General features: G+C 59.2%; 1 protein-coding gene across 3 annotated transcripts in view; it reads left to right on the top strand.

Annotated features, from left to right (window-relative positions):
- The window catches only part of WNT4 (Wnt family member 4), a 28,510-nt gene extending 5,334 nt beyond the window's left edge, over window positions 1-23,176 (top strand). The window contains exons 2-5 of one of the 3 annotated variants that reach the window (XM_061148127.1): window positions 9,870-10,105; window positions 19,198-19,287; window positions 19,413-19,555; window positions 20,207-23,176. In XM_061148127.1, coding sequence (XP_061004110.1) covers window positions 9,870-10,105; window positions 19,198-19,287; window positions 19,413-19,555; window positions 20,207-20,674 — 937 coding nt within the window. In that variant the 3' untranslated portion in view covers window positions 20,675-23,176. Of the gene's footprint in view, window positions 1-9,869; window positions 10,106-19,155; window positions 19,288-19,412; window positions 19,556-20,206 lie in introns of all 3 variants that reach the window. The other 2 variants (XM_061148128.1, XM_061148126.1) reach the window with 2 other exon arrangements.
- The last annotated feature ends 370 nt before the right edge of the window (window positions 23,177-23,546 follow it).

Raw genomic sequence — 23,546 nt, 5'->3', positions numbered from 1 at the left:
GCCCAGCTCGGGCCCTGTGGGTGCCTTGGGAGAGCTGAGCATTTGCACCAAGCCTCATCCTCTCGTCCCCCGCTCTGGGAAGAAGGGCTTGACCTGAGCCAACCAGGCGTGGAGTTGGCCAGGCAGCCGCCGATGAGGGAGGGGGTGGGGGGTGACAGTTGCCCACCCCATCGCCCCCACTCCAAACAAGCCTGCAAGAGCCGCTCGGCGGACTCAGCTGGGAGGCGGAGCTGTGACCCCATGGTTGCTGTCCAGATTTCCACAGGAGTTGCCAGGTTTTATCTCTGAGTCCTGAGCTGCATCTTCTGTGATCCAGCCAAAGCCGGGAGACGGCTCGCTCCCTGCCGTGACCCCCAGCTCCCCCTTTCCCCCTCCCAAACCCCTCTCCACCTCCCCCGTCTCCTGGCAAACTTGAAACCAAACTCTTGTTAGTTCCCTGGCCAAGTCAGAACCCCCGCAATGGAGGGGACCTGGTCTGAGAAAAGAGGCGAAGGGTGGGGGGGTGGGGGGGAGTAAAAAGAGGGAGGGAACACCCCTGACAGCTCTCGGCTCACAAGGGAACTTGGAGAGGCCCCTTAGGAGCAGCATGAATCCGCTGATGAGACCAGAGGGGCCTCTTTGCCGCTGTGACCCTGAAGGGTCCTCTTGGACCATTTCTCACTGTGTTCACACACAAATCACTGCAGAACTGGATCTCAGGAACTCCTCTCCAAGGACTGGAGACCTCAGGGCACCCCCTTGAGTCAGGGATGCCCGGCTGTTCTGGCATCCTGGGGCCGAGAGGACGGAATCTCAGCCATCAGAGTCAGAGGTTCTTGCAAGCGCTCGAGTCAGCCTCCTCCCGGGACACCAAGCCTCCAAGCAGGAGGGCGAGTGCCTGGCGAGCCCTGTTTGATGGCGGCGCGCACTTCCTTGTCCAGACCTCTTCTCCATCAGGTGCCGCGCTAGGCACCTGGGGGTCCCAGGGCACAGCAGTGGTAGAGCTGGAATCCCACTCGAGGTCTCTGACTGCCTTCCAGACCTTTCCCTGCAGCAGGTGAAAGCAGGCCTGCAGCCCACCCCCCTTGCCCGTCATCCCTGCTGGAGGTGATGAGCGACAAGGGAGGAGCCCAGGTTTTCCTGCCAGCCCTGTTGGGGTGCGAGTGTAGGCTTAGCTGCCGGCTCCCCCAGGCCTGGGCCTTGAGCAAGGGTGCACCAAGGCCGAGGAACTCGCTAGAAACCTAGACACAGGGCATGAGCCTGACTCCAGGGAGCCCCCCACACTGTCCCCGGACAGCTCATGAGGCTTCCCCATCCCTCCTGACACCCCTCTCCCAGGGCTCCCCCAGCCCAGCTAGGGGAGGACCACTCAACAGCTTGATGGCTCCAAGGCAGGCAAGGTACTCCAGGGAGGAGGGTAGAATGCGTCTGTGCAAGGGAGACGCTCTCTGCTGGCAAATTCGGGGGCGAGCAAGGTCAGGAACTGCCTTAAATTCAATGCCCACTGAGCCCACAGCCACACCTTCCTCCAGAGAGAAAAGGAAACTTCTTCCCGCCTGGCGCAGCTCGGGAACCAGCCAGGTTCAGGTCTGAGCTGCTCTTTGCTGGCCCTGAGTCAGCCACCAGCTCCCCTGGGACCTAATCCTGTGAGATGCGAAATAAGAAATGGGGGTGGGGGGGCAGGAATGGCAGGTAGGGAAGTGGGGGCAATGTGGGGCTGGGAGTAAGATGTCGAGACAGAGGAAGAGACGACAATTCCTGGACTGTAACACTGCAACGATAACCCATCTTCTTTCCATCGAGGTAGAGATGAAGAAACAAATGCAAAATACTTCAATGCTGATTCGTCACACATGTTCAGCTAGATCACCCCGTTCTGCATGCGTGCTATGACTCCTTGCTCAATAGATGTTTCTTGAACACATTTTAAAAAAATTAAAAGATAGATAGAAGATCAGGGTGCAGAGACTTCTGAGGATGGGGAGTAAAGGGAGCCAGGGGTCAGGAGACGGGGGTGGGGGGGTGCAGACAGCACCCTAGGGGACAGGAGCGGGGCCTTGGGCTGCAGGGAGGCTGTCACTCCACTTGCAACTGAGGAAAAGTGCTTGGAGCAAAGAGAACTTGACGTGGACGTTGAGAGCTGCATGGAGCTGGGCTCCGTCTGGGAGAAGAGCGGCATGGAGGCAGCACCCACCACCCCACGGCCCCTGCGAGCATCTCCAGGGCCAGCCCCTCCTCGCTGGCTACCCCTGCAGGGCTTTCAGGCCAACAGCAGCAACTCCTTCCACTGCCTGAGAAGCTGCAGAGGTCATGGACCCAGATACTGTCCAGGCGGCCACGTAACCTCCGAGGTATCATCCTCTCCAGCACCCCTCGCCCCTGAAAGACACCTTCACTGTCGGGCAGGGAAGATACAGGGTCTCTAGAAAGACCTATCAATGGAAGGATAAGACTACCTTCCTCAGACCAGTGCCCACTGATGCCAAACCACCAAGTCCTCTGAGCCCTGGGCCATCGCTGGAGCCTGATGAGACAGCCCAGGTTTAGAAGCCAGAAGGACCTGTTTTCAAGTCTTGACCATCCCTGAATGACTGCACAGACTTGAAACACACACTTCTCTGAACCTCAGTTTCCTCATCTGTAAAACGGAGGGGATGATACCCACCTGGAGAATCCTGCGTGAATTTATGACTCTATATCCATGTAAGGTGGCTTATCTGGTGGCTCAGTGGTAAAGAATCCACCTGCAACGCAGGAGCTGCAGGCTTGATCCCTGCATCAGGAAGATCCCCTGGAGGAGGGCATGGCCACCCTCTGCAGTGTTCTTGCCTGGAGAATCTCCTGGACAGAGAAGCCTGGCGGGCTACTGTCCATGGGGTCACAAAGAGTGGACACGACTGAAGTGACTTAGCATGCACGCGTCCATGTAAAGATATAGTGGAGCATGTGACTGTTGTTTGAGGAGCAAAGTGACAAGGGACGTAAGGTCCCTCTTCCCATCATCTAGTCCCAAGAATGGTTGCCAGGTTCCCTGGGCACACCACTATCCGTGCCATCCTCACGCCAGGGTCCCCAGCTCTGAATCTCCTAACAGCACCATCCCCCGATTCCTCAGTCACCCCCATTCCTAGAGGACCCATCTGATGGGCCAGAACCACTGGCAACACACCCTCTCTCTCTGAAGACTGGAGATCCCGTCAACCATCAACGGTTGGGATCGAGGCTGAAGTGACCCACTGTCCCTGAAGGGCATGTGTCCTGCCCTCTGGGATGCTCAGCTGAAAAGAAGGGCTGGGAACCCAGGTGGAAGGGAGCTGATGGAGCCAAGCCAAAGAAGACAAATGAGCCAAACCACCCTGGGGTCCCCCGGAAGAGGCTGCAGCTCAATGGACTAAGGAGAGGCTTTGAGAGGGCAGGGATGCTGATACTGCTGATGAGCATACTAATGATAAGGAATAACGATAATGTAATCGTGTTGCCAACAGGAGAGGCGTACCTGCTGTGTGACTGTTTAACCCACCTCAGCCTCCAGAGACCCGAATTCTTCTTCTCCCCATCCTAGAGGGGAAGACACGGAGGCTCTTGCCGCCAGTGACACGGAGACGGGATGCCGACCCAGTCCGTCCATCTCTCTTGGGCAGTGCCTTGTGCCACCTGCCACGGGCAGGGATGAGAGTCTCGGGACAGGGACGCTACGGAGACGGAGACTGCGGGGACAGAAGCCCCCCAAGGCCTGAAAACAGCTGGGGATGTGGACGGCTCCTGGGGAACCAGGGACTCCCCACCCGCCAGGAGCGCCGGGGGGCCCAGACGGGTCACAGACCCTCTCCCTCACCCGGCCGCATCTCCTGGGCGGGCAGCTCTCCGATCATCAGGCACTCGGTTCCTTCCGGCTCCTCCTCCCAGTCTCTTGGCCTCCTTCCTTCCTGGTGTCGCCCGGCAGGCACGACTGCTCCTTGGGAGGCTCTAAATGCGGCCTGGGCAGCAGGGAGGCCCGAGGGAGGAGGGGGCAGAGAGAGGCCCGGGCCGGCCTCCCAGCCCCCACCTGCCCGCCGCGGGGCCGGGACCCACAGCACTGATCCGCCCGGCCTCCCAAACGCTCCAGCAATTTCCCGTCCCCTGTCCTCCTGACGCGCAGAGCCAGAGCCAGGGCAGGAGGTGGAGAGGTGCGGATTTTCCTCTAGGAATTTGTATATATATATATATATATATATATATATTTTTTTTTTTTTTAAAAGCCAGCAAACCTGGAAAAGCTTGGGACAAGCCCAGCTAATTTTAGTTTCTAATGAAAACAGCAGGTGGCTGAGAGGATCTGATCTCCCTGGCAGGGCCAAGGGCCCTCCGGCCTCGCAGGCGGCAGGCACGGGCCACGGGGAGGGCCTCCTGGGAGGAGCCTGCTGGACTCCAAGCCCCCACGGGAGGAGACGGGCACGCGCTGGCTGGCAGCAGGGCGGCCCAGGGTGGGGGGGTGGGCGGGGGGTAACCTGATCGATGGCACGGCTGTGGCTGGAGTCCTGGGTGGCCCTGGGCAGCGAGTGGTAAATGGCTAAGCCTGTGCTCAGCAGGGGCCGGAAGAAGCCTAAATGGGGGCGATGCAACCCCAACGAGGGAAGAGGCAGGGGTGGCCAAGGCCCTCCACCGGCTGGCCCCACACTCCGCGTCTCCCCCAGGAATGGCCAGTGCACTTGACATCTGAGCTGGGCCCAGTCCCAGGTCAGCGAGCGGCACGCATGTCTCTGGGGGAAAGGGTGAGCCACCTGAGGGTGTGGGGAGGGCATTCCTGAGGCCCCTGGGACCAGCTGGGCCTTGCCTGCTGGGCTCTCCAAGTCCTCCGCAGGCCGAATGGCCAAGGAGCCCCCAGGTTCTTCCGTCACCCCCGCCCTCCCCTCTCCTGAGCGCTTTGCAGGAGGGGAGCTGCGGGGACCTCATGAGCACAGGGTCCCCCATCTATGCTGCAAGCACTCACTGAGCACCTTCTACGGTCACAGCCTGTGCTGGACATCGGGGAGGCCGCAGGCTGGACACACACGGAGCGGGCCGTGACGCCCTGCAGCTGTCAAGTGAGGCAGATCCACAACCGGGGTGCAGGCGGGGGAAAGGGCCCCGTGTGAGCTGGGTCTGCATCCCAGCTTTGCTGCTCACTGGCTGTGTGACTCTGGGGCGCCACGACCCCTCTCTGGGCCTCCGTTTGCCCATCTGTAAAACGAAGCCAGGCATCCTAACCGAAGAAGCAGCACGGGCCACAGCCCATGAGGCTTGGGGTCCCAGGCCCCGCCCCTTCTCCAGTCCCAGTTCCATTCCCAGTTCTGACATCCAGCCCTTTACAGGCAAGAGCGTAGGATCTGTGAGAACCGGAGCGGGGTTAGGGCTCTGCTTCTCGAACCATGGGAGGGGTCAGCTGAGGGACCAGATGAAAGCAGGGGCTGGGGGTGGTGGGCATTGGTGCCAGCCTTGGGGGGCAGGGACACTCCCCAGCGGAAGAGCTTTCTCAGCTTCTTCCTGGAAGCCGTCCCGGTGACTCACGGCCGTGGCAGGCCGGCAGCTCACCCCTAAATCCCTTCCACTGTTATTTCAGCCTGTGTCCCTCGTTGAGTTCGGAGCGGCAGCAGGGGCAGGCGGAGGGCAGGTGGGGGGTAGGGGGCTCCCTGGTCCATGTCCCCCGTCTTCAGTGTCAGGGGCTCCATCTATCAGCCTGCATGGGATGGGGCCTAAGGCCTCTGCAGCTTAAACCCCTCCATCCCCGCAGGCTCTGACTCTTTCATCTGCAGGAGTACCTTTAGGAGACAGGCTCCGACGGGGCGGGGACTGGTCCGAGGTCGCACCACAGGCAGGTGGCTCGGCCAGGCCTCCCCAGCTTGCTCGCCTTGCCCGGAGAACCCCGGCCTTGGACACAGAAGCCAAGCTTCCACACCACCTGCCCTGCCCTTCCCCCAGTCCCTTGGCCAGACACGAGAGGGGGGCAGAGCAGAGGTGGGGGCCTGACAGCTCTGTGCCCCCATGTCACTGCCCCCCACCACCTTCTCCTAAAAGCCAGCCCTGGCATCTGAGCAGGAAAGGATCCAACTTGTAGGCCCAACTCCTAGTCCCCCATCACCCCGTGGCCTCCCAACGTGGACCTGGCTCATGGCCAGTAGCCAGGCTCTTGGCGCCCCCTGCAGGCCAAGAGCGCCAAGTGGTACCAGCTCCACAGCTGGGCCGGGGAGACAGGGCCCCCTCCCCTTGCAGAGGCACCCTCCGGCGGACCCTCAGCCATCTTTCCGCGCCCCCGTCTCCCTTCTGAGATTCTCAGGCGTCTTGCCCAGGCCTCATAGGGACGCTACCAAGCCTCTGTGCATTCTCCAGGCAGGACCCGGTAGCAAAGACTAGCAGCCTCCCGTGAGGCAGGGAATGGGGGGAGAGTGAGGGAGGGGGGACTGCCTCCCCCCGAGACCACCCACCTCCCACCTCCCGAGCTGCCAGGGAAGGGCGAGAGCCTCAGAGTCGCGGCACACCCAGAAATCAGCTGAGAGCAAGATGCAGCAGCCGCATCTCACCAGGTTAACTTCTCCCAGCGGCCTGGGGATGGAAATCGTTACCTCCACTTCCCGGATCAGGAAAGCCAGGTGCAGGAAGGCCCAGCAAGCAGGGGGCTGGTGCAGCTGTGAGGAGAGAGGGCGCCAGAATCAGGTTCCCGGGGACTGGGAAGGGAACACCACCAGTGGTCACGCACGGGCTTCCCCTAAAGCCCCCTCCAGGTGGGTGCAAGCCTGGCTTCACAGCTGCTGCAGGGAATGCATTAAAAAACCCATACACCCATCAAGCCCCACCTGGAGTGGGGCCCAGACACCTATGCTTTCGGCAAACCCCGCAAATGTTTTGCTGCACAGATTTGAGAACCATCACTCTGATCCAGCCCCCATGCCCGACAAAAAGAATCCAGCTGTTGATGGTACACTGCCGGTGGGGAGAGCTTGGCAACCCACAGGTAACCCACCGTCTATCTACACCTTGGCCCGCATCCTTAGGTCCAGCGAACCCAGCTCCCAGCAGCCTCTGCCCACTGGTGACATTCCAGTCCTTGAGCCATTTTAAAGAATATTGGCTCTACCAAAGGCTTTGAAGTCGGGCAAAACCAGGGTCAAGTCCTGACTCTGCCTCTTACTTGCCACATGACATTGCACACAGGGCAAAATATTTCTCTGTGCCTCCGTCTTTAACCCCTATACAAGGGGAGTTCATTGGCTTGCTGAGGATTAAATGCAATCATGTAAGTAAAGTGTTAGGCTTTACTGATTAAGGGCCATTGATGCTGTTGTTTAGTCACTAAGTCGTGTCTGACTCTTTGCAACCCCAGCATGCTAGGCTTCCCTGTCCTTCACTACCTCCGGGAGTTTGCTCAAACTCATGTCCATTGAGTCGGTGACGCCATCCAACCATCTCATCCTCTATTGTCCCCTTCTCCTCTTGCATTCAATCTTTCCCAGCATCAGGGTCTTTTCCAATGAGTCCACTCTTTGCATCAGGTGGCCAAAGTATTGGAGCTTTGGCTTCAGCATCAGTCCTTCCAATGAATATTCAGGGTTGGTTTTCTTTTCTAGGATTGACTAGTTTGATCTTCTTGTAGTCCAAGAGACTCTCAAGAGTCTTCTCCAGCACCACAATTCAAAAGCATCCATCCTTTGCCACTCAGCCTTCAAATTAGTTATTCTCATTGCTATTGTTATAAAAAATCTCCCATGTCTTACTAGGATTTCTGTGTGATTTTCTATCTGGGTACCATGCATTTATTCATTCCTTTACTCGGTAAACAGATGTCAAGTTCACACCCCATCGTCTGAGGCCGCGGGTCAGACCATCTTTCACATCCAAAATCCCTGTAGTGCCCGACTACAGTTCCTTGACTTGGCCACAACTGGTGGTCAGTCTCCCCCTCACATTACAGGTGGGGAAACTGAGTCCCAGAGAGTGGCGACCTTCCCCCTTTATCCTTCTTCTGATAGAAATCTGTGCAGCTTCCCTTGTGAGACGTACCAGCATCTTCACCTCCACCCCCAGAGAACCACTGCTCTCACATCAAGGAGACCTGGGTTGCTGGGCTGTTTCACTGTGGAGTCTGGTGCAGTGGGGCACCTCCTCTCTTTATATTCAGAGCCCTGGATCCGTGAGGTTGGGGCTGAGGCTGAGGGTAGGTAGAGCAGGGGTCTGAGTCTCCTGTGGGAAGTTGGTGGGAAGGCCCCTTTCCTTCTCTGAGCTTACCAGTAAGGTAAGGAGTCTGGACCAGACCATCTGTCTCATTCCCAAAGGCTGTGATTCTGTGCGCTCTGCTGCACCTCCAAGAACCTGGGAGGAACCAGGTGCACCTCCCACTGAAGAGGCAGAAAGAGGGGCAGGGGAAGAAAAGGCTTTCCAGAGTCACCACTCGGCTCTTCTTCCACCATCAGACTGCTACTTGTGCACCTACTATGTGCACTAGCCTCAGCCAAGGATGCTGGGATGGGTGGCTGGGGGCAGGTTGAGGGGCAGAGTTTGGAGCACAAGCCTCAGGGTCATCCAGACCCAGACTCCGATGCAGGTCTGCTCTTCCTTACAAGCTGGGTGACTGCGACGGCCACCTCCCTGCTTTGAAATACTGACACTTAGTAGGTGCTCAGTGAGTATACACCCTTCCCTTGAGAGAGAAACCACTTTTCTTCCTCACAGGGTCTTTCCCCAGCTCTGCTCCCACCCCGGTGAGCGTTCTTGTATCTTGCTCTGGGGCCCCTTGCATCCTGGCCCAGATCACAAAGTCATCGTCATTAGCCAGAGTAGAGCCTTCCGGGGCCCTCACGGAGGAGGACAGGCAGGGGAAAGGCCCATGGGGTCAGAGGGGTCTGAGGCTTGGCTCTTTCACTTGCTACCTGGATCCCCTTGGGCATGTCACCCTCTTAGCCTTTATGTTGGAGTCCATAAAATGGGCACAGTAATTGTCAACTCATAGATTGGGGATGAAGTGGGTTTGATCCCTGGTTGGGGAACTAAGATCCTACATGCCATGTGGTGTGCTCAAAAGATTACAAAAACAAAACAGCAATGCTCTGTCTGTCCTCCGCTGAAATGGACGCAGTAAAGCCCCCTCTCACATGCACCTGCTCCCAGGGTCCCGTGACAGAAAGCCGTGTTATCTGGCCTGAGATCCCCTTCCAACCCTGTGAGGTGGGGCAAGTGCTGGTGCCTCATCCCCGGGCGGTAAAGAATCCAGAGGCTGAGCAGGAAGCCTGGCACACTTCTGTTTTCATCTCACACTCCCTCATGCCCGTCCCCAGCCCCCCATCCTCACTGCACACATTGTCCTAAGTGCTACCGCTGTGATGCTGGTCTCTGCCCGGGGGCCCTGGGAAATGACTGGCAAAGAGGATCGCGGCCTTTGTAGCCAGAAGGTAGGCTTAGGTCGCGGGGGTCCCTGCCTGGGGATGAGGGAAAGAGACACACCAGACCAGACAGTGGCTCCAAGGCTCCCAGACAGAGGGCATCTCGACATGCAGGGCTTGGAGTGGGGAAGGTCTGGTGTAACATCGGGGACCAGATGCCAGTCGCCCAGGGGCCCCCAGGCGGGGAGGGATCCCACGGGGGCTCTGTCAGCGGCTCTCCTGGGGCTCCCCCGGCTTTGTTTAACTCCAGCCGAGATGAAAGCTTTGAACAAGATAGCACTTCCCCACTTCCGCCCCTCTGCGAGCCAGGCAGGAGGGCTGTCCCTGAATCCAGAGAGAAGCCCACCTCCTCCAGGCACTCATCGCTGGGACAAACTGGCTCCCAGAGCCCTGGGCGGGGCTGGGGGGTGGGGGGTGGTGCGGGGGCTTCAGCCTGGGCGTGGAAGGAGGAGGGGAGGCGCTCTGCCTGGTGTCCCACCCCCACCCACGCCCTCTCCCCAGGTACCTAGCCAAGCTGTCATCGGTGGGAAGCATCTCCGAGGAGGAGACGTGCGAGAAGCTGAAGGGCCTGATCCAGAGGCAGGTGCAGATGTGCAAGCGGAACCTAGAGGTGATGGACTCGGTGCGCCGCGGCGCCCAGCTCGCCATCGAGGAATGCCAGTACCAGTTCCGGAACCGGCGCTGGAACTGCTCCACGCTCGACTCGCTGCCGGTCTTCGGCAAGGTGGTGACGCAAGGTGAGGGCGGGGCTCGCGGGGGTGGCGTCTCCTGGGGGGGCGGGCAGGCGGGGAGGGGAGTCCCGTGCTGGAGAGTAGCTTGACCGGTCCATCACTCATCACAGGATGGCAGGTGGAGGGCCGGAAGTGAGCAGAACGCAGCGGAGGCGGGGGTCGGAGGCAGGAGGGCCTTCCTGCATTGACACTGTAGCCCAATACTCCCGGCAGCATCTTCAGTCCTGGGGTCATCATCCCGTTTCAGAGTCAGAATCCAAGGCCTGGGCAGGGGAAAGGATGGAGTTGCCTGGAGCTCCTCAGAGGGTGAACAGCAGAATCAGAAATCAGATCCAGGGGCCTCCAGACCTCCAGCCCCACGCTGTTTTACCTTAGAGCTCAGCCTGCCTTAGGCAAGACCGCCTTGTTCCTCAGTACCTTTGACAAACGCTATTGGGAACCTGACCATGCCCAGCTCTGAGACCCCGGAAAGAACACCACCCGGATCCTGTCCTCCCGGGCTCAGGTCAAGGCAATGCTGACGGCCCAGCTGCAGCAGTGGCCCTCACACCCGTAGCACCAGCAAGGGACCAAAAACTGTTGACCTGTTTTAAGTGATACGAACTCATCTGGCCCCTTGAGATAGGCTTCCATCTTGCAAATGAGAAACTACGGCACCCAGAGGCTAAGTAATGTGCTTACGGTCACAGATAAAAGCGGCTGAGCCAGGCCTTGAGCCCACACGGTCCAGCTCCAAGTCGCGCTCTGTCTTACCCACAGTAAGGGGACACAGGAGCCTCAGGAGCCCGGGGTGGACCTGGCCCCAGCCAGGGCAGGTGCTCAGGGGGAGAGCTTCCCCAAGGAGGTGGGCCCTCGGCTGATACCAGGAGCATGAGAAGGCCTTCAAGCCAGAGGAAGGTGGGCCAGGGCATAGAGAACGTTCCAGGCAACTGGAAGACTCCCCAGGAGGGCACCGGGTCAAGCCGCTGTCCTCCAGGGCCCGCTGTGAACCAGCTTCCTCTTTTTCTACCACTTCCTGAGCGTGAAACTGACACTCTGGGCCACGGACTGTCCACGGGCCACTTGATGTGCCTGGGCAGCAGGAGGGCGTTCCTGGGCCAACCTTTGTCTTGGCACCTGCGGTCCTGGAAGGCTGGGACTGCCGGGCTTGTGGCAAACCATTTAGATGTTGTTGGAAACCGACTGCGATAGAAATTTGGAAGCTTTTCTCCTGAGAGCTGGCAGGGGCCAAAAAAGGCACGATTGTGCTTGGCCCAACTGAACATTGCTGCTTCGTGGAAGAAGCAGAGCCCCAGGGCGCAGCCGGGGAGCCGAGGCCCTCCCGGGACCAGGGTGTGTGTCTGTCTGCTGAGGCCCAGATCCTAGGCTCAGCAGCAGGCCCTGGGCCTGGGAAGCCCCTGGCACACAATAGGTGTTCTGTGTCCTAGGTGGGTTGGTGAACAGATGGGCAGGGTTTCACGCGCCAGGCCCTCTCATACCCTGTGCCTTTGCATATGCTGTTCCCTCCATCCAGACACCCCGTCCTCTTTCTCCGCCAGTCTTCATCTTTCTCCCTCCTCCAGTCTTCCCAGCTCCTGCAGGCAGGGGCGTTGCTTTGTTCCTCGGGGCCCCAGAGCTCTTTGTTCATTCTGGGGTGTTTTTTTCCCCCTTTTCTGGTAATTGTTTTTTGATATAATTTCGAACTTAGAGAAAATTTGCAACAGTAGTACAAGGAATTCTCATATACTTTTTTTTTTTTTACGACTTTTTTCTGATATGGGCCGTTTTTTAAGTCTTCGTTGAATTTATTACAATATTGCTTCCATTGTTCTGGATCTTGGGCTGCCCTGAGACATGTGGGATTTTAGCTCCCCAACCAAGGATAGAACCCATGACTCCCGCACTGGAGTCTTAACCACTGGACCACCAGGGAAGTCCCCCCATGTACTCTTTATAAAAAGATTTCTACGTGACAGTTATTCAGTTTATGCAGTTTATTCAGGTTTCATCTTCCTATTTTTTTTTTAACTGAGGAATAATTAACATGCATTATATTAGTTTCAGGGTATAATATTATGATTCAATAATATGTATATATTACGAAGTGATCACTACAGAAAGTCTAGTTAACATCCATCACTACACAGATGTAGACATTTTTTTCTTGTGGTGAGAACTTTTAAGATCTCCGTTCTCATCCACTTTTAAATACAATATTACTATCTACAGTCACTACACTGGACATCACGTCCTCATGATGCATTTATTTTTATAACTAGAAGTTGGTACTTTTTGACCCCCTTCACCCATTTTGCCCTCCTTCACCTCCTGCTTCTGCGTCTGGCACCAATTTGTTCTCTGAATGTATGAGTTCTGTTTTTCCTATGAAGAATTGCCATTGCCTCTTTACCTAGATTCACCAGCTATTTACATTTTAACCCATTTGACGCATCAATTTCTCTCTCTCTCCTTCTCTCACTCCCTTAATATACACACACACACACACACACACACACACACACACCCCTGTCTACACCACGTGTGCCCACACGGTTTTCAGTACACCTTTCACACTGACCTGTGCTGGCTTTCTCCCCTACCCCACCCCCACCCCCCCATCCCTAAACCTAGAACTCTTTCAAGGCAAGACAGATGTCTCATTTACCGGCTTCCCAGCACATGGCCAAGCCTGGCATGGAGGATACAGTCGATGGATGCCATCCAATGGCAGAGAGCAAGTCAGGGCACGGACTCAAGGGGCAGAGGAGGGGAGGCGTGGATCGGTGCAGCCTGAAGCCGGTGAGGGACCCTGCTGAGATGTGCTTTCCTCACCTGTGTCTGCGCCAGGAACCAGGGAGGGGGCCTGACCCTCCCAAGCAGGCTCAGGGAGACGCCAAGACTCGACCAGGTTTGGCTGGAGCCTGCTCGGGACTAAGAGTCCAAGTGACTCGGTCAAGCGTCCAGTCTCCTTGGGGCCGAGTCAGGGCAGGCACTCACCAGGCAGATATACCAGGCCATCACACCAGGCAGCCACACCAGGCCAGGGCCATCATGTTTTGGAGGAGTCTGAGCTCTTCCCACCAGTCCATCTCCTCACTGTTGCATTTTCCATTTTCTTCCCTAGTAAAATGCCTCCTGGGAAAGCCTTACTCTATCCCCACTGAACAAGAGAAGGGACCCGTCCCTCCCAGGGTCAATGAGACACTGGGGAAAGAGCGTGGGCAGCACGACCTTGGGGGAGGGACCGCCCTCTGAGCCTCGGTGTCCTCACCTGTCAGTGGGACCCTCCCCTGCGCTCACTCATAGGGCATCACCATCTAGGGTGGACCTTGGCCCCAGAAAAGCCACCCATCATCACCAGATGCTGTAATTTTGGGGGCAGCAACTGGCCTGGGCAGGCCTCTCTCACAGTTCCCAGGTTTTGGGGTCAGGGAGCTTGGCCGGTTCCCAAATTCATGAGCTGCCTGGCTGGGGTCATGACCTCAGACCTGGAAAGGTAATTGGTCACAGATCCCTCTAGGAGCCAGGCCATACTTGGAGGAGAAAAGGAGCCCCATTTGTGGAGGGCACTGCCTCACATCCAGCCACCCTCAGGACAGCTCCAAGTGTGTTAGTATTATTCCCACGTTATAGCTGAGAAAGGAGGTGCAGCAGAGAGGCTGCAACTCACCCGGATCCAGACCTGAACCAGGCGTGAGAGCCTGGGCAAGGTCCATCCCCTGTCCGAACTTCAGCGGCATAGCCCTTGGAAAGGGGGCGGGGGGGCAACCCCAGGCTTCCCATCAGGATTCAGAGGTGACGTCTCCAAATGCCTGAATGACTCCCGGGGGTGGGGACAGCTCTTCCCGCCAGCGCTGCCCGAGGCAGCACGGCTCTAACCCTGCACCCCCTCTAACCCCGGGCAGTGGACCCCCCTCCACTCCTGGCCTACAGAGGCAAGACGGATGGTGACACTCGTGACCCATGAGGACAGTGTGTAAGGCAGGGCCAAACCACGCGCTCCAGGCTGAGACTATGCCAGAAGTTTGGTGAAGTTGGCAGGGGGCGGGGGGCAGCCAGGAATGGGGCAGGCGGAGGTTCTTGGCAGGGCAGGCACTCAGGGCCAGATGTGGGATGGCCTCTGTGCGGTCTGGTCACTGCCGGATCCCCATGCCTGGGGCAGCATCTGCACACGTAACTGATAAACATTTGTGGAAGGAATGACGAAACCCCAGGGCCTGAGCGGGGAGGGAGAGGCCGCGCGGTCTGGTAAAAGTTCAGGGTCACTGTGAACAGGATGGGCGGGGGTCTCTGAGCGGGGCTAGCCCGAGCAGGATGCGGAAAGGTGGGGAAGAAGCCAGGTCCTCGGCTCCCCGCTCCTTCCCTCTGTGGAGAATGCTGGGCGCCACCCCCCCCCCGCCTCTTTGCACCCCACTCTGTGAGCCCCACCGCACCCCTGTCCTGAGAGAGTGGGCTCCCTGAGGTCTGCGGCCCTGTCAGGCCCTGGCTGCCACCTGGACAGGTGATGAGTCGTAGCCAAGTGAAGCTTCAGCCCAGGCTGTCTTTCTTGTCCCCGAGTTCAAACCTCAGGGCATCTTTTTTTTTTTTTTTAATATTTATTTGGCTGTGCCGGGTCTTAGCTGCATCACGTGGGATCTAGTTCCCTGACCAGGGGTCAAACCCATGCTCCCTGCATCGGGAGATCAGAGTCTTAGCCACTGGACCACCAGGGAAGTCCCGGTGCCTCTTCCTGGAGGCAGCATCAGGCTGGAGGTGGGAAGCAGATGCTTCTCTGGGCTGCGACTCACTGACACCTGTGCTCTCACCTTCATCCTCGATGTTGCCATCACGTTGGACCAGAGAAGGCGACGACACGCCTGTCTCCTGGGGACTTCTCGAGCCAGCCTTTGGTGCCATCAGATAAGTCACAGGAGGCCTAGGGAGGGGGTACCCTGGAGACACTCCGCACTAGGGGTTCCTTGGGGACAGATTCCTCTGGGCCTCCCTGGTGCTGGCATAGGGCCTGGCTCACAGCAGGTAACCATCTGGTGAACGAGGCGGTGTCTCCACCCTAAGGAAGCTTTTGGCCCAGTGGCCAATGTACGGACAAGTGGCCCTCGGGATATAACTGCTCTACTGATACTTGTTAGTAAATGAATAAAATGGCATTAATTTCACCCAACAGTAACATTCACAGTAGCTATTGTCTCAAGCTCATACTCTGGGCCAGTGACTAAGCATTTCCTGTGTTTGACGTCAGTAGATTTCCAGACCCACCTGAAGAGGTCAGGACGATGTCAGCCCCATTCTTTGGACACGAAAACCAAAATCTCACATCTAGGAAGTGACCGAGCCGGGCCCAGACCTCAGTCCTGCCTGGCTGAGCATCCACACTCCTCCCAATAACCCCTTTCCATTTCCAGGGAGCTGAGAAAGGCCTGTCATTGCCAGCTCTGTACTGGGAGGCGGTTGAGGGATAGTGTGGCCCCGGAGCTTCCCATCTGGCTGCAGACAAGCCACACAAGACATTCAGAAGCCGAAACAGTCAAAGTGGAGAGCCAGCCAGCGAGGGCACCCGGAGTCCCGGGACTCCGTGATGGGGGGGTGGGAGGAAGCGCCAGGGCCTGGCCTCCCGGGGCAGCGTTATCTTCCCCATGTTAGAACTGGAAAAGGGCACAACATGGCCCTGTCCAGCTCCAGCGTCTTTACTCTTTCCCCGGTCCTACACTGTGTTGTAAATCCAAAGAGGCTTCCTGGAGGAGGTCTCAAGAAAAAAAAAAATCCGCTTTTGCTGACAAGATAGCAAAGGAATTGGACAGGCAGACTGAGGGGCAGGGATGGGGAAACAGCAAGGTCAGGACTCTCTTGGAGGCCAGCCTGCCCTGCCCCTCCTCCCTAGGACTCCCGCTGGGCGCGCTTGGGAAACATGTGAGTTATGCTCGGAATGACAGTGCCACAGACACCTGCCTGGTGCCCCGGGGGATCCCCGTGCCCGTGGTTTCCTCTCCAGCCCAACTCAGCCTCTCTTCCAAACACTCCCTCCTGCTCCAACGTCCTCCTTCCAACATCTGGGGAGACAGTGCGCGTGACGTGCTCGAACACACAGGCCCTGGTTCCTGCTTGTCCGCTGGCTGACTGAAGGACCCTGGATAAGCCACCCAGCCTCATTTTTCCCTCCAGGAGCAGAGCTGGAGATAGCTGGGTGGCTCAGGTCATCATGAGCACATGGACAGGCCCTGGCACATGGGAGGCCCTCGGAAAGGGTAGTTATCCCTGGATCCCGAGGACAGCTCTGAATTTCCCAGCTGCAGGCAGCCTTCGTTCCTTGGAAAAGAGGGCAGTGAGGTGGGACCCAGAGGACGCTCAGGATTTAGACCCTTGGAGCCAGGGAAGGAGGTACAGGAAAGAGCAGGAAGAAAGGGGCTGGATGTGGAACGGAGCAAACGGCTTTATGGAAATGGCAGGAGCTGCGAGCAGCTGCTAGCCCTCTCGAGCACTCTGCCTTCCCCTCGCTGGCTCTGCCATCCCAGGAGGACAAAGCCAGGACTGTCCTCCCCCTGCAGCTGGCACGCGCAGACCCTCAAACCAGTTATCTACCAGGCCGCTGGGGAGCTCCCCTCGGCGGCCCTCACCGCCGCACCGCAGTCCTGTCCTGTGTCTCAGCGGTCGCTGCCGGGTGTCCCACGGGTGGGCAAGGCTCCAGCCGGGACACAGGGGAGGAGCTGGGAGGAGCCACAGCGCTGGAGTCAAGGGACGGGGACTCAGGGCCGCTCAGAGAAGGCCGCCACGGCTGCCATCAGCTCTCAGGACACAGGGGCTCAGTCACATCCTCCAGGCCGTGGGGGCAGAAGAGGGGGCTCCTGTGCTGAGCACTGCTCACCATCCCCCCAGGAAGAACCCATAAGGGAACTGGACAGGTCCCACAGCTCACGGCTTCGTAAACAGAGGTGAGATGAGATGGGCTGTTTATTCCCGAGGACTCTGGGCTCCTCTGGGGGGCAGGACTGCGTCAAGGTTGAAACGCTGGAGCCAGGCTGGCCGAGTCTGAATTCTGGCTCCCCCGCTTCCTGGCTGGGTGTCCTTGGACCAGTTGCTTCACCCTTCCGTGCCTCAGTTTCCTCATCTGTAAAATGGGGAGCAAAAGTCTCTACTTCATGGGGTTGTTGTGCTCAAACAGCGCCCAGCACAGAGTGAGCTCTCTCTAAGCTTCAGCTAATGCTATTATCTTCATTTCAGAACCTCTTCTGTTCCACCCAAGTGGTAGTGCCCTTGCTACCAAGGCCAGAACAAGGGGGCCTGGAGTTCTGGCAGATGGGTGTTGGTTGGGGATGAGGCGGGGGCTCCCTGACCACCTCACGGGGCACCCTGCACCCAGTACGCAGGGGAGAGGGTAGGCCCAGAGCTTGGAGCAGGCTAGGGGCTGCCTGAGGGCCCAGAGAAGCAGAGGAGACAGGACCGCGCCCGGCCAGGAGCTGGGGCCACCCTGCCAGTCCCTTCCACCCTACCTCCTGCCTTCCCTTCCCCCTTGGTCTTTGGGGCAAAGATTTGTGCTGGTTCAGGCCTGGAAATACCAGAAATACCAGAAACTAAAGTCGTCTCTCTTTGGGCGGCCACAGCACAAAACCAACCAACATGATCCTGCTATTAACCTCGATTAACTTGGAGAGGATTCTGTCTCAGGCTGTCAAGGCCCCCGTGGCTCTGGCCAAGCCCCCTCATGCTGGCCCAGAGTGGCCAGACCACGGTAGCGGGCAGGCCGTGGGGAGTGGGCGGCGGGCACGATCCCTCGCTCAAGGGCCGGACCGAGAACAGGGCGTCCTGAGCCACGGGGGCCGGGGCTGCCTCCCACCCCTGCCCACAGACGCGGGCACACAGGAGGTGATTGTTTCCGCCTGACCACGGCGACTGCTCCCCGGGGCAGCCGGGAGCACAGGCCTGGGTGTCGCAGAGGTAATTGCCAACCGCGAGCCCAAAGCCTGCCCCCTCCGCTCCTGCGGACACGGACACTCCAGCAAGAGACAGAGGGACAGTCACGGGCACACAGAGGCTCTCACAGGGCCCAGGAGAGGTGCAGGGCCCGTCCGGTCACACACCCAGCCAGCTGTGTGCACACGCGTTACACACACACACACACACAGATATACCCCCCTCCCACCACCCCCACCCCCAGAAAGAGCCTGCACGGCAGCTACACCCCCTGAGGCACAGTTCCTAGGAGGATAAAAACACCCATTCAGGCGAGAGACCGGGCAGACACCAAAATAGAACCACCAAGAAGTCAGGGGGCCGAAGGGAAGAGACAGGGAGCAAGGCGGACGAACCGGAGCTTGGGTCCTGGTTCTGTCACTTCCTGACCGGCGACTGGGACCCACTTCCCCCCTCCCCAAACCCGCACCGGGCCATCTGTGAAAGGGGCAGCTCTCCGGAGGTAGAGGGCACCCCCTCACTGGCAGTGGTCCTGCCTGGTAAGCAGCGGGACCGTTGTTACTGCCATTTACCCTCAAAGGTCTAAGGGAGCAAGGTGGTCTCAGAAATGGGCCCAGCCTCAGCGGGGAGGGGCTAGGGCAGCTTCGCAGGGCAGGGGACCCTCTCGGAGACTTTAGAAGAGGCACAGGAAGAGCCAGGCAGACAGGCCCAGCCTGGGCCTCCTGCAGTCTTGGTATGTTAATTCACCTCTCCCAGCCTAGCATCACTCATCTCCCGGAAAGGCCGTGAGAACAGGATCTGGGGGTAGCTCAGAGCACTGAAGCTGGACCGGTACCACTCAACCATGAGCTGTGAGGCCTGAGACAAGTTGGCTCATCTCTCTGAAAATGGGGATGACAGGTGTACTCACCTGACGGGTGTGGGGCAGACAAATGCCCGGCGCGTGTGAAGACCGAAGAACAGTGCCCGGCAGGTGTTGATGTGCCCGGTCGCCGGTGTGCTGAGAGTGTCAGCTCAGCCTGACTCGTGGCTCCACAGAGTTGCTGCCTTGCTGTCTGTCTCCCTGGCCGCCATCATCCAGGAGGGTCCCATCTCCCCCTCCCCTCTATAAAGGAGGGTGCCGGGCGGGAGGAGTGCTGGGACCCAGCCCTGCCCTCCTCTGCCTCCCACAGGGACTCGGGAGGCGGCCTTCGTGTACGCCATCTCTTCGGCAGGTGTGGCCTTTGCGGTGACGCGGGCGTGCAGCAGCGGGGAGCTGGAGAAGTGCGGCTGTGACCGGACGGTGCATGGGGTCAGCCCGCAGGGTGAGCCGGGGCGCTGGGGAGGGCGTACGTGGGTGGCCGGGGCGGGGGGTGGATGGGGCGCCTGGGCCGGGCCCTCACTCACCCTTGGTCTCGGGTGCCCCCTCCGCCCCTTGCCACCCACCCAGGCTTTCAGTGGTCAGGATGCTCGGATAACATCGCCTACGGCGTGGCCTTCTCCCAATCATTCGTAGACGTCCGCGAGAGGAGCAAGGGGGCCTCGTCCAGCCGGGCCCTCATGAACCTCCACAACAACGAGGCCGGCAGGAAGGTAGCGTGGGCCCCCCTCCCCGCCTGGGAAGGACAGGTTCGGCAAGGTCCCCAAACGCTCCCTGCCAGGCCCCTCCTGTGGGGCGGGGGGCGTGGCAAGAGGGCAGACAGGTGAGGAGGCCTCACGGAGGTGTGAGGGCCATCCACACGCGTATGTGCACACAGGCGTGTGTCTCCATCCCCCCGTCACACACACAGCTCCCACCCCTGGCTCTGCGTCCCTGCCAGGACCGGGGGCTTGACTGTGACCCCGTCTGCCATCTCAATGCCTACTCCTCAAGGTTCCTGGAGTGGCTGGTGCAGCGCAGCCCTGTCCCACCCCCCGCCCCCCACCCCACATCAGCTGTCACTGTTTCCAATGACACTGCCCTTTGAAAGGTCCCTCCTCCATCAACCCCAAGCGGCCCCGACGCCAAGGACAGTATCTTGGACTGTTTCCCGCTTAGATGAGCACTCCTGTGGCATACAGAAGGGGCTTAAGACAGAGGAAGAGCCCCCCTAAATCTTCCTCCCACGCGGCAGCATCCCAACCTCGCCCGCCCCCTTCCGCGGTCCACGCCCCACCCCGGCGGCCCCTCCCCCGCAGCGCCTGACCGCCCCCGCCCCTCCCCCGCCGCGCCTGACCACCCCTCTCCCCTCCCCACCCCCGCAGGCCATCCTGACACACATGCGGGTGGAGTGCAAGTGCCACGGGGTGTCGGGCTCCTGCGAGGTAAAGACGTGCTGGCGAGCCGTGCCGCCCTTCCGCCAGGTGGGCCACGCCCTGAAGGAGAAGTTCGACGGCGCCACGGAGGTGGAGCCCCGCCGCGTGGGCTCCTCCAGGGCCCTCGTGCCGCGCAACGCGCAGTTCAAGCCGCACACGGATGAGGACCTGGTGTACCTGGAGCCCAGCCCGGACTTCTGCGAGCAGGACGTGCGCAGCGGCGTGCTGGGCACGCGGGGCCGCACGTGCAACAAGACGTCCAAGGCCATCGACGGCTGCGAGCTGCTGTGCTGCGGCCGCGGCTTCCACACGGCGCAGGTGGAGCTGGCCGAGCGCTGCAGCTGCAAGTTCCACTGGTGCTGCTTCGTCAAATGCCGGCAGTGCCAGCGGCTGGTGGAGCTGCACACGTGCCGGTGACCGCCGCCCGGCCCGGCGCCCAGCGACCGCCTCGTGGCCCCGGGGAAGGCCGATAATTTAAACAGTACCCCCTGCCAGCCACCACCCGCCCCAAAAGATACTGGTTGTTATTTTTTGTTTTGGTTTGGTTTTTGGGTCCCTCCTGTTATTTATTGCCCGAACCGGGCGGGCGGCCCCAAGGGCACCGACCCTGGGGCCGCCCTGAAGCCGGGGCCTTTGTGGCTGCCACTGACCAAAGGGACTTTGCGCGTGCCTCCGGCTGTCCACATGTGGCCGCTGCTGACCACTCACTTGTTATCTGTACCCGTTTTTCTACTTGCGGACTTCAGGTGGGTGACGAAGAGTGTCCCAGCCACCCATGCCGACTGACCCTGCTGTCCAGGGAGACGGGTGGCAGGGGAACGGTGCCATCTAGATGGCAGCCACACACACCCCCCCCCCCCACTTACACGGGGGCCCCTGGCAGCTTCGGCCTCATCATCTCTCAAGCCCCCTGGAAAAGCAGTGGGTAGACACACCAGGTCTCCATGGGCAGCCGGCGGTTCAATCTCTGTAGGCCCCTCCAGGCAAGAGCAGCAGATGAGGCCAAGACCAGTGCAGGCTGCAGCACCCCGACCCTCAGAGAGGGAGACGTCCCCCACTCCCCCCAGTCCCCCCCGGTCCCTCCCAGACAGGAATACAGCTGCAGCCTGGATCGGAGACCCCAGGTCGGCCTTCACGGTGACTCTTCATGGGGCTGCTCCTCCGTGAAATTAAGAACGTTAATGTCATACACGGGAAAGGGCCATGTGCAAAAGCCCTCACCCGACTTTCATTTCACTCTCTTAGCCACATCTGTTAAGCAAACACTGTTCCAGGCCCTGTCCTGGGCCGTCTCACTGGACGACCGCGGCAGTCCTGGGAGGCCAACCAGACAGGGACGCACGCTTGTGCTCGTTTCACAGGACGAAGGGCAAGGCTCGGCTGGGTCCAGGACCCATAGATGTGGACACGGAGCCAGAACAGCCCTCCAGCCAGGCCTCCTCCTGGGAGCCTGTTCCCAAGGTCCCAGAGACTGTAGGGCCCCCTTGCGTCTGAGACTTGGGGACGGGACTCCAGCAGCAGGAGCCACAGACCACAGGCCGAGCTGGAGCCCACGTGGTTCCCCAGGGAGGGCAGAGCCGGCTCGGAGGGAAGTGGGGGCCAGCAGCCAGGCTGACAAAGCGAGGTCTCAGCACAGAGGCACCCCTGCTCCCAGGTGCCGCGGGGCCTGAAGCAGCGCCCTCAGAGCCAGCCCCACAGCCTAGGCCTGGCCCTGTGCACCCATCAGGCCACAGGCCCAGGCTTCTGTGGGCAGGGCCTGCACATGGCAAGCCCCGGCCTGACCCAGCTGCTTCTCAGGTGGGCTCCTGACCCCCCGGGGACCTCCCTCCAGCCCGCTCTCCAAGCTGCCCCAATATGGAGGCTTTCTGCTCCTGCTTTGAGGTCTTGGGGTTCAGGACTCCCCCTTGCAGGTTCTCAGACTCCCAGTTGTTGGCTCCAAGATTCAGTATCTGAATTCAAAGCCCCAGATCCACAATACAGGCTCTGGCCTGTTAGACTCGCTTCTCCGGGCCTGGAGGTTTGTGCCTCCTGGTGTTGGCTCCCTCACGAAGACAGGGTCAACACCCTTGGCCCCTAGCCAAGCTCTCTGCTCAGTGTCCATCCGAGAAGAAGGCCAAAACCAAGTGAGATGCTGGACCCACATTCAAACGTAGGGATAATCTTGGGGCAGGCAGGCTCTGATGTGGATGAAAGCTGAGCTGATTCAGTGTCCCCACGGTTAGCTGCCCAGCTGGGCTCACTGCTCCTCTGGCGGGCTCTGCTCAGCTGTCTGCTCAGCGCCAGGGAAAAACACTATCCCTCACTGGCACGGGCCAGACCCACACAAAGGAAGCGGTGAAGACCCCTCCCCCACCCCAGGTCCTGTCCTCAGAGGCAGGGGCATAGTCGATCCCGGCTGGATGCTGGTATGATGGGCACTGCCCCAGGAAGAAGGCACAGGGCCTGTGCTTGTTCACAGGCTTCACCTTTCCACCCACCAGGGGGCTCCTCAAAGCTGATCCTCCTGTGGCTTTCGAAGGGTGTAGCCTCAGTGAAGCAGACTAGATTCTAGCAACCTCTGCCCAGCCCCTACCACTGCTGCCACCAGCACCCCAAAGGGCTCCACAGCTGCAGGAAAATGGAGCTTCCTGGGACACATCCCACTCCAGACTGTCCAAATAAAGAGGAATCAGCACAGGATTGACACAGTCACCCACTCTGGAGGCTGGCCAGAGGGTCCAAGCCCTGCCCGAAACCCTCCCCACTAGTCCGATCACAAGGCAAGGCGTCCTCTGAGGCCTCGGGCTGGACGAGTCCCAGTTCTGGATGCTGCTACCCCCTGCTGCCCCCACCCCATGCCCTGACTTTTATACTAGGCTCCTTGCCTTTGTGACATCCTCATGAAATAGTCTGGTGCACGATAAAATGATTATTTCTTTATCTTGCAATTGTGGCAGTGACTTTTTTTTTTTTTTTTTTTTTTGTGTAGAAGAGGGACCAGAGAGACTTGGGGAAGGACGTGGGAAAAGCAGATACACAGTAGCCAGTTCTATATATGGGGACCCTCTTTGCTCCCTCTCCTGAGTCAGTGACTGGATGGCTCTAAGGACTTACTGGCCTGCTATCTGGAATTCACCTTTAACACCCAGAGGCTGTATCTGCATTTCACCGAGCCATGATCAACTGTTCAAACCTTGGCTGATCCAAGGTCTCAGAACCCTTCTTGGGCACTGATGTGAAAAGGAGGGACAGATACGATGGACAGGAGGGTTTGGTAAAGTGGGGGGGCATTGAGGAGGTGGGGAACAAA

This window comes from Dama dama, chromosome 8, assembly GCF_033118175.1.
Source record: "Dama dama isolate Ldn47 chromosome 8, ASM3311817v1, whole genome shotgun sequence".
NCBI lineage: Eukaryota > Metazoa > Chordata > Mammalia > Artiodactyla > Cervidae > Dama > Dama dama.
The sequence above is the reverse complement of the archived record's forward strand: the minus strand, read 5'-3'. Positions and strand labels throughout refer to the sequence as shown.